Consider the following 9953-nt stretch of genomic DNA (forward strand, 5'->3'; position numbering starts at 1 on the left):
AATTTCGGGCATGAATGTAAGTAGCCCCTATTATAAATCTAGTCCTGCTGGCCTCCATCCTCCACAGCTTTCTCCACTTCAACTTGCTTTTCTCTACACACTCCCAGTTAACCCATTGTCCTTGCTTAGCTTGCAACACTGCCTTGTTGTATCTCTTCCACTACCATCTTTCTCTTTTCTATTACTGATGCCTTACTCCACAGAAGTTTCCCTGCGCACAGTCCTAGGCCTCCAAGCCCTTGCTGTATGTGGCCTATGATATCCCTATGCCTACGGGCTGCCTGTGCTCGCTGTACTGCCTCTTTTGGGTTCCACTTCCTCCCTTAGAAAATATGTCTAATGATGCCTGTATCAATGGCCTACAATTCTTCATTGCTACAAGACCTTGACACACATAGACTCAACATGTTTCTGTTACAAAGACGCAGTGCAATTTTGGTTTTAGGTGACATAGGGGAGTGCCAGATAAGGACTGTTAGGAGTGTTCTGCAATACATCTGATTTCTTTCCAATTGAAGACTTAACAGTGCTTCTCTGCAAACTCGCTTTACGAAGCCATCGTTAAACAGTCAACCGTAAAATTCAAAGTATAAAAGAAGTATAAAAAGAATTTGTTAATGGTTAATGTGTTAGTAAACCTAGAAGATGCACGAGGTTAGTTGTCATAATATATGATGTGAAAGTAGCAGATTGTATTTTGTTGTTGTTTGTGACCAGCTCTTATGTTGGTTTTGAGTTTCATTAAATCTGAAATCACCAGTTGTAGTGTTTGACCATGATTTCTATGGGATATGCTATGGACCCCCAAAACGAATTAATAGCACATCTGATCTTTGCAGAGGTATAAACATTTCCCAATGGAGTGACTCCAGACTAATGCGTTTCAGGTGTTGAAAATAAAATTGAGGTACAGTGTAGGGCCAGATAGTAGCCTGTACCTCTGTAATTCAACATGTAATCTAGGTTCTTCGAAACTACTGGTATCTGGAGTCAAAAAGAATCACTGAAGACGATCAGAGTTTGATGCAAGCAGAGTTTATTCCTAAAAAGAAACAAACCCAGGTCAGTTCAGCATACCATGCGAGGTCTGACTGATTTTGTGGTGTTGTGCAACTGCTTATATACTTTTGTGCTTAATTTACATACAAGGGTTGGGCACAGCCCCAAAAAACATTTCTTTGTTCTCTGTTGGAAATACCCGTGTCCTTTCATACCATATTTGGTCTTCTTTCTAGCATAATCTGCATCCTCCATGTGCCACAGTTGTTTTCACCTCTTCTTCCTGCTTTTTTAAAAAAAAAACACCTGCAGTACCCTACATCCATGCATGATCTGGCTGGAGTTAGCCTTACTCATACTTCCATATATGCCCCCCCCCCCCCCCCAAGAAAAACAAAAACAAATCACACATACCTCACTGCGCCCACACTATTTGAGAAGTACTGGGTTTTATGATTAAACCTCATAGATATTGTGTTCATTCAATCGACACTTCAAATCATTGTTTTTCTCAACACATGCTAATGTTTGAGTGAATCACCTTTATTAACAGGGCTCAGGTTTGCTTGTTCCAACATGTGGGATGTAAGGAGTAATAGCTATCATTTCTTTTGGTCATTCCTTTGTGTGTTTACAGTGATTGAAGAAGGTGGTGTGAAGATGAAGCTGACGGTTGTCGACACTCCAGGCTTTGGAGACCAAATTAATAATGACAACTGGTGGGTTTTCCAGCTCTGAGATCATTAAAGCCCAATAAATGGCATTATTGCATCTTAACCTTACCAAGAACAAATATACACTTGTAACCAAACAAAACTGTAAAGAGGGCTGCAATGCATTTAATACGACAAAACTATATTAAAAATGGTCTTACTCATGTAAACTCTTCTTTTCTTAACATGACCTGTTCAGCTGGGAGCCCATTTCCAAGTACATCAATGAGCAGTTTGAGAAGTTCCTAAAGGAGGAGGTCAACATCACCAGGAAGAAGCGCATCCCAGACACCAGGGTGCACTGCTGTATCTATTTCATCCCACCAACTGGACACTCGTGAGTTAGCCTCTGGCAGAACTACAGATTAGTGAAGTAATCACTCAAACCATGTTTAAGTATGTCATCTTAAAATGTATGTGTTTTTATTAATCTCCTGGCGGAGGCACTCATGCTGGGAGAGAACCACATGCACACACACATACACTAAATCAAGTGTGCTGCTTTATATTACAGACAACACACACACATATCTCTGTGCTTTGAACACCTTACAATTAGATCTGGCTGACAAGTGTGAAATTGCTCCTTAATGGGCAAACGGTTACAGTCTTTTGTGTAACTCATCCTTCTTATCCTGGGTAATTAACATCAACAGGATAGTTAGTGTGCTCTGAAATGGTAAATAGTAAATGGCCTTGCTTTTACATAGCTCTTTTCTACCTATTGGTACTCAAAGCGCTTTGCAGTCACAGACACATCTACCCATTCGTTCACACAAGCACACACACATTCACACAGCAACTGGGGGTTCAGTGTCTTGCTCAAGGACACTTGAGACAGAAGTTGTTATTAGGGGTCCAGCCTTTGTCTAATAATTTGTCAACAATAACAAACAATATCACAGAGAAAGATATGAAATATTACCAAACAAATCTCTGTGCCTTTTCGGCTGTTTAGGAGTCACAGCTCCTGAAATGTACTCACTGACTAACTTTGTCTGTTCCAGTCTTCGGCAGCTAGACACTGAGTTCATGAAACGCTTGAGTCACTCGGTCAACATCATCCCTGTCATTGCCAAATCGGACACGATGACCATTGAGGAGAGACAGGAGTTCAAACAGCGGGTGAGTTTTACCAATGATGTCCCTCTCATTACATATTAATTGTTAGAGCTGCTGTAATCAATATTTTTATATGAACAATGAATCAGAGTCCCTATAGTTGCAGACATTTGATTAGAAGATGTCCTTTCCTTGCTTTCGTTCATGCCTTAGGTAAGGAAGGAGCTAGAGATGAGCGGGATTGAGTTTTACCCGCAGAAAGAGTTTGACGAGGACATGGAGGACAAGAGCGACAATGACAAAATCAGAGTAAGTTGTTCCGATCTGTCTTTTCCCATTGCATTTGACCACTGATTTTCTTCTTCTGCAGGAGGATTAGTCTTCCCCAGCCCCTTTTCCCACACAGCTTGACCCAGTCTCTCTCTCTCACTTCCTCTAAGCAGGACACCAGGGCTCTGGGGCATGTTGTGTATTTGTTTAATTTCATGAATCCTGTGCAACTCTCCTCGGTACATTGAACCATGTTGTTATGTCTCTGATCGTAGGAGGCGATGCCCTTTGCCGTTGTGGGGAGTGACAAAGAATACCAAGTGAATGGCAAGCGAGTTCTAGGAAGGAAGACAGCGTGGGGAATTGTAGAAGGTGAGTAAAATAATAATTAGGGGTCCATGCAAACGAAGTTGCAGGATCCCTATTGTTTTTCTTCCGATTTATCTTCTTCTTCTTTTTCTTCTCATTTCTCGCCTTAATTTTCTGCTTAACTAAAAGTGTCTGCCCAGGACAAACTTCAAGGGCGAAAGCCATCCAACCTGGTAACTTGGCAGAAGTCCTAGCATTCCAGAATCAGAATCAGAAAAGACTTTATTGCCAAGCATGTTTGTACATACAAGGAATTTGTTTTGGTGTTGTTGCACCCATTACGCATAAACAAATAAAATAAAATAAAATAAAATATAGAAATTTGGCTCTCAAATATACAAAAATATATACACAGTATATACAATAACCAGAACATTTACACTGGGATGGTGGTGGGTTTGATGTGTTCATGTGGGGGGCTTGGCATTGCTCAGCAGACCCACTGCAGATGGGAAAAAACTACCATGCGAGTGGTCCTACACTCGATGGATCGCAGCCATCTGCCAGAGGGGAGTCTGTTAAATAGTCTGTGTCCAGGGTGAGAGGGATCAGCCACAATCTTAGCTGCACGCTTCAGAGTCCTGAAAGTGTACAGCTCGTCGAGAGACTTCAGACTGCAGCCAATCACCTTCTCTGCAGAGCGAATGACACGCTGCAGTCTGCTCTTGTCCTTAGCAGAGGCTGCAGCATACCAGGTGGTGATGGAATTGGAAAAGATGGACTCAGTGATGGCAGTGTAGAAGTGCACCATCATTGTCTTTAGCAGGTTGAATTTCTTCAGCTGCCGCAGGAAGTACATCCTCTGCTGTGCTTTTTTAATTAGGGCAATGATGTTCAGCTCCCATTTGAGGTCCTGGGAGATGATGGTGCCCAGGAAACGGAAGGAGTCCACAGTGTTGACTGTAGAGTCACACAGGATGATGGGGAGGAGTGGGGCTGTGTTCTTCCTGTAGTCCATGATCATATCCACTGTCTTGGAAGCGTTCAGCTCCAGGTTGTGGCGGCTGCACCAAACCACCAGGCAGTCAATCTCCCGTCTATAGGCGCTCTCATCTCCATCTGAGAGGAGTCCAATGAGGGTGGTGTCATCCGCAAACTTCAGGAGCTTGACAGACTCGTGACTGGAGGTGCAGCTGTTGGTGTACAGGGAGAAGAGCAGAGGAGAAAGGACACAGCCTTGAGGGGAACCCGTGCTAATGGTACGGGAGTCTGAGATGTTTTCCCAGCCTCACATGCTGCCTCCTGTCAGACAGGAAGTCTGTGATCCACCTGCAGATGGAGTCAGGCACAGTCAGCTGGGAGTTTGTCCTGTAGCAGAGACGGAACAACCGTGTTGAAGGCCGTGCTGAAATCCACAATCAGGACTCTGGCATAGTCCAGGTGCTGGAGGATGGTAAATGGTAAATGGCCTTGCTTTTATATAGCGCTTTTCTACCTATTGGTACTCAAAGCGCTTAACAGTCTCAGACGCATCTACCCATTCGTTCACACAAGCATACACACATTCACACACCAGTGCCACGCACTGGGAGCAACTGGGGGTTCAGTGTCTTGCTCAAGGACACTTCGATCCCCGGCACGTTCCGGGGATCGAACTGCTAACCCTCTGGTTCGTGGACAACCCGCTCTACCTACTGAGCCACAGCCGCCCCAGGATCAGGTGGAAGGACAGGTTGACGGCGTCATCCACAGATCTGTTTGATCTGTAGGCAAACTGCAGGGGGTCCAGGAATGGGTCTGTTAAATCCTTAAGGTGTAAGGTGTAATCATGCCAAGTTTCGTAATAATAATAATCTGTGGATGACTCCTTACAGGCCCACCAAATTTCATGCAATACGGTCTATAGGGGCTACTGGTGACTTATGCCTCTGCGTCCCGCTCGGGGACGACTTGGCAACGGCATGGACCCTTTTATGATCGCTTGTGATCATCTAGTTATCATTAAATTGCTTTCTGTGTCTCTCTGAGATTATGATGATGACCCTTTGATTTTGTTTGTTTTCCCTTGCAGTTGAAAATCCAAACCATTGTGAGTTTGCTCAGCTGAGAGATTTCCTGATCAGGTAAACTTGCTTCTAAATAGGCTGTCAAATGCTAGTGTTCAGTCAGCTGGACTAAAGAAACCGGTGTTGAAAAAAACCTAATACAGAACAGAATACCCTTTATTGTCATCGCATAAATAAGGACTCCCCGTCTGTGTTCAGTTACTTTTAACTGTACATCAGCAATGATTGCAGTATAAGTACATTACTGAGTTACATCCATCTGTTTTACTATATTCCAAGTAGCGGCATTTATGAATTTGATATAAACTACAACGTTTTAAAGTTTAAAAGTCGTAAGTGAAAAGCTTGAGCTCTGTTTCAAATTGGATTAGTTGGTGTTATTAGTGTGTAGAGCATAATTCGAATATGAAACATATTTGTACACATCGATTTTGTAATTTCAATAAATGTTTTACCATTTTTAACTTTCATGCCTGTTGTTATGTACTGTATACTATGTACTGTAGACAAATAGCAAAAACACAAATATTCACCTGCAGATGGAGTCAGGCTCTGTCCTGGGGCCCCTCCTCTTCATCACCTACCTCCTCCTCCTTGGCAATATCTTTTGCAAACTCAATATTCACTTCCACTGCTTCGCGGATGACACCCAGCTCTACCTATCCACTAAACCAACTTCCACCCTCCCTCCCTCCTCCCTCATCACCTGTTTATCTGAAATAAAATCCTGGTTCACCTCAAACTTTCTAAAACTAAACAGTGATAAAACAGAACTCCTCCTCATAGGCACCAAATCCACACTTTCCAAAGCTGACAGTTTTTCCCTCACAATCGACAATTCCTTAATCTCCCCCTCCCCCCAAGTTAAGAGTCTGGGTGTCATCCTCGGCAGCTCACTGTCATTTCAATCTCACATCAATAACGTTACCCGGTCTGCATATTTCCACCTACGCAATATAAATCGGCTCCGCCCCTCTCTCAGCCCCCATACCACTTCCATCCTTATTCACAGCCTTGTCACCTCCCGCCTCGACTACTGCAACTCTCTCCTTTTCGGCCTCCCCCACAAATCCCTCCATAAGCTCCAAATGGTCCAGAACTCAGCCGCTCGCATCATCACCAAAACCCCTTCATTTCACCACATTACCCCTGTGCTTCAGCATCTCCACTGGCTCCCAGTCAAATCCCGCATCAACTTCAAGATCCTTCTCCACACCTTCAAGGCCATCCATAACCTCGCCCCCCCTTATCTCTCGGATCTCCTCCATATTGTCACCCCCTCCCGCTCCCTCAGATCCTCCTCCTCTATCCACCTCTCTGTCCCCTCGGCTCGCCTCAGTACCATGGGGAGCAGAGCCTTCAGTTGCTCTGCTCCCCAACTCTGGAACTCACTCCCACCGGACATCAGAAACACTGACTCCTTCCCTCTCTTTAAATCCAGACTCAAAACCCACCTGTTCCAGATAGCCTATCCACCTTCATTGCACTGTTCCATTTGTTTATTCTGTCTTGTTTTGTGTCTTTATGTTTTTGTACAGCGACCTTGCGAGTCTTGAAAGGCGCTTATAAATAAAATGTATTATTATTATTATTATTATTATTTCTTTTTTAATATAATTGTAAATCATTTCAGGCGTCAAGGGGTTAAATTCACACCAATTCATTTTTAAACACAAGTGTTTCGATACATGCACATCTCATATTCACCCCAGGGGGATTTGAACCCCACTTTTTGGGGAATGTAAAATAAATAATTAAATGGGAGGTGTTGCAAAAATGGATGAAGAATAACTTTCGTCCTACTGGCCCCCGCATGACAGGTGAAGATACTGTTCACTATACTAACGAGGAGATAGATGTATGTATAGGACACGATGTATAACTCTGAAGTTTTTTTTTTTAAACATTTCTTTTAAATTCTGTTTCAGTTTTTTCAGTGCTTCCTGGCCTGCTCATGCTTTCTTAATGGGCTGAATTTTGTTACTGTATTAAATGAAACACATAAGAATCTATATACCGTATTTCAAAAACACAGTTATGCTCGTTGAGATTAACTTGTCCTCTTTCACAGGTCTCACCTCCAGGATTTGAAGGAAGTCACTCACAACATTCACTATGAAACTTACCGTGCCAAGAGACTGAACGAGAATGGAGGTCTGCACCCCATATCTTCCAACGACACCCAAGAAAGCAACCTGTAGTTAGTCACACAGAGTTAGAATGAAAACATTGAAAACATTGCAATGAAGCAGATAAATCTATAAAAAATTTGTTATCACTTTCACCACAGCACTGCTGCATGTGCTGAAACAAATATAATCTGTAAAAGTGATTATTGAATCTCCAGACTCCAACCATCTTTCCCCATGTCAGCCGCATTAAGCATATCAAACCCTTCTATTTCCATTTAAGTAATTTCTCCTATTATTTGGAAACAGCACTGTATCTACTGCCAACTCCTTGCCATTTCTCATTCTGCAGATACTACGAGTTTAGAAAGTGCCATGTTGTGTGTATGAGAGGATTATACATGTTGATATTTTTTAGGATATGTCTGAGTTTATACAAACATATTGATTTGCTGCAAACTGAAAACTCCAAATTCCTGTGTGTGATAGTGAGCCACTAGCTTGCTCCGCAGCTGTTTAATTTAATTTGATGTTAAATTATTTGCAGCAACTATTCATTTGAAGAAAGAATCCCTATGGCTTTACAGCCAGGAGGACTTAACAAATATTACGAATTATGCTGCCTGGTTTAATACCCCAAAACTGTGAAGGAAACAAGTGACATTTCTCTAATGTTCCTTTTCCCTGTTTAAATGCAGAGACCTGCAGACTTAAATGGCTGCAACATCAGTCACATCTGATATGCAGTTCATGTGGGCATCTCTGTGAATGACAAGTACTGCAGATTCTGTGAGGCTGTGATTCACCGTAACCTAAGATGCAGCTCAGCATGTCTTGTTTCACCTAAGGGGTTGCAGTAGAAAAGAGTTTTCAGCTGATTGTGCTGGTGATCACAGCCACCTTTTCATCTTGATTGAGATGATCTCAGATTTTCCCTCTTAAATAGGCAACTGGGTTTTAATTAAACCTGTATTACAACTGCAAATAACTAATTTCATAACCAAGCATCCGCAAATGGAATGATACATACAGGGTGTAAATCTGTCTTTGAGAACCACCATTCTCTGTGCTGTTGTTTTTATTTATTTATTTGGAATTTACAGGATTTAAAATTCATATTTTCTTATTTTACTCGTCTTGGTGGCCATTCATAAAAAGTATATTTTGTGACCCAAAAGAAATCTGATCACAAGTGTGATAAGTGTATCTTTTCTTGATAACAGGTGAGCAGAAAGGAGAAAACTGAAAATATTTTTTTTATATATCTTCTCCCATGTAAAGTAGAGTGTGTTAACTCAGTAGAACTCTGGTATTTGTGTTGCAATTTTTAAAATGAAAGTCTTCATGTTCACCACTGGATGGCAGCACTCTCCCACGTTAAAGCAGTGACTTCACAGAACAAGAAATCGATGTCCTCGTCTCCCTTCGAGTTTAGACTCATGTCAAATCCAGTCTTATTTCCTGGTGATGTTTACAGAGTCTGGGTCCTCCACTGATGTTAGTGGTAACCAAAATATTTATCCAGATCAAGTATTCAAGAAACCTATAACACCAGTGATATGCAGGTGTAATGATTTGAAATCAGTTTATTTATTAAGCTGTTTACGAAGCTTTCTTTAGGAATTCAGTATTTATACAGTTCTGCCATGTTCTGTCATCAGTAAAGAACAAATATGCCAAAACTACAAAATATTTAATCTTTCACTATCTGTCCATTGTGTAATTTTAAATAGTCATACATGTTTGTATGATTTTGATATGAAATGTGATGTCTCCAACACATGATATTTGATAGCTGTTGTGCTTTTAGTGCAGTCAAAGGTTTTCCAGCAGAAAGTATTTCTATTTCTGCTGTGGTTGTGTGTGCATGCTTGTATCCATGCCTATTTGCTTACAGTTCACTCATCACTGCAACTTCACATCAACTTACAATTACTATTTCTGAATGTGTGATGTGTACATTAAATTGATAAATCATAAGGTGAAGCTGCTGTGTTAACTCCTAAAACGGCCCACCATCCACATCATCACTCACTATCTTCACAATGTAAATTTATTTAATAACCACTTTTTGCAAAATTGCTGTGACACCTTGAGGTATAATTTCTAGTGTTATATGGAGTTATTTATACATTAATGTCTTATTATTGTAATTTATTTTTTGTTTAATAAAAGCACATGTCCATGTTTTATGAAATATTTGTCTATGGTTTCATGATTTGTGATTATTTGTTTTATACCATCAGAGCATCCAGATTTTTTTGATAATATAATACCATGTGGTATTAACTATTACACTAGTGAACAAAATTGTTGGTACTCTTCCATTAAAGGGGAAAAAAAACACAAAGGGCACTAAAATAACTTGAAACAGACAAAAGTAGGGATGCACCGAATATTTGGCC

At 41.3% G+C, this 9953-nt stretch overlaps 1 protein-coding gene across 2 annotated transcripts in view; it reads left to right on the forward strand.

Moving 5' to 3' along the window:
* Window positions 1-9739, forward strand: part of septin3 (septin 3) — a 61585-nt gene extending 51846 nt beyond the window's left edge. For both annotated transcript variants that reach the window (XM_084564219.1, XM_084564220.1), the window contains 7 exons: window positions 1637-1718; window positions 1912-2049; window positions 2720-2837; window positions 2988-3083; window positions 3320-3416; window positions 5425-5476; window positions 7491-9739. In XM_084564219.1, coding sequence (XP_084420345.1) covers window positions 1637-1718; window positions 1912-2049; window positions 2720-2837; window positions 2988-3083; window positions 3320-3416; window positions 5425-5476; window positions 7491-7620 — 713 coding nt within the window. In that variant the 3' untranslated portion in view covers window positions 7621-9739. The remainder of the gene's footprint in view (window positions 1-1636; window positions 1719-1911; window positions 2050-2719; window positions 2838-2987; window positions 3084-3319; window positions 3417-5424; window positions 5477-7490) is intronic.
* Window positions 9740-9953: the final 214 nt, after the last annotated feature.

The sequence above is a fragment of the Chelon labrosus genome (assembly GCF_963514085.1).
Source record: "Chelon labrosus genome assembly, chromosome: 2".
Lineage (NCBI taxonomy): Eukaryota > Metazoa > Chordata > Actinopteri > Mugiliformes > Mugilidae > Chelon > Chelon labrosus.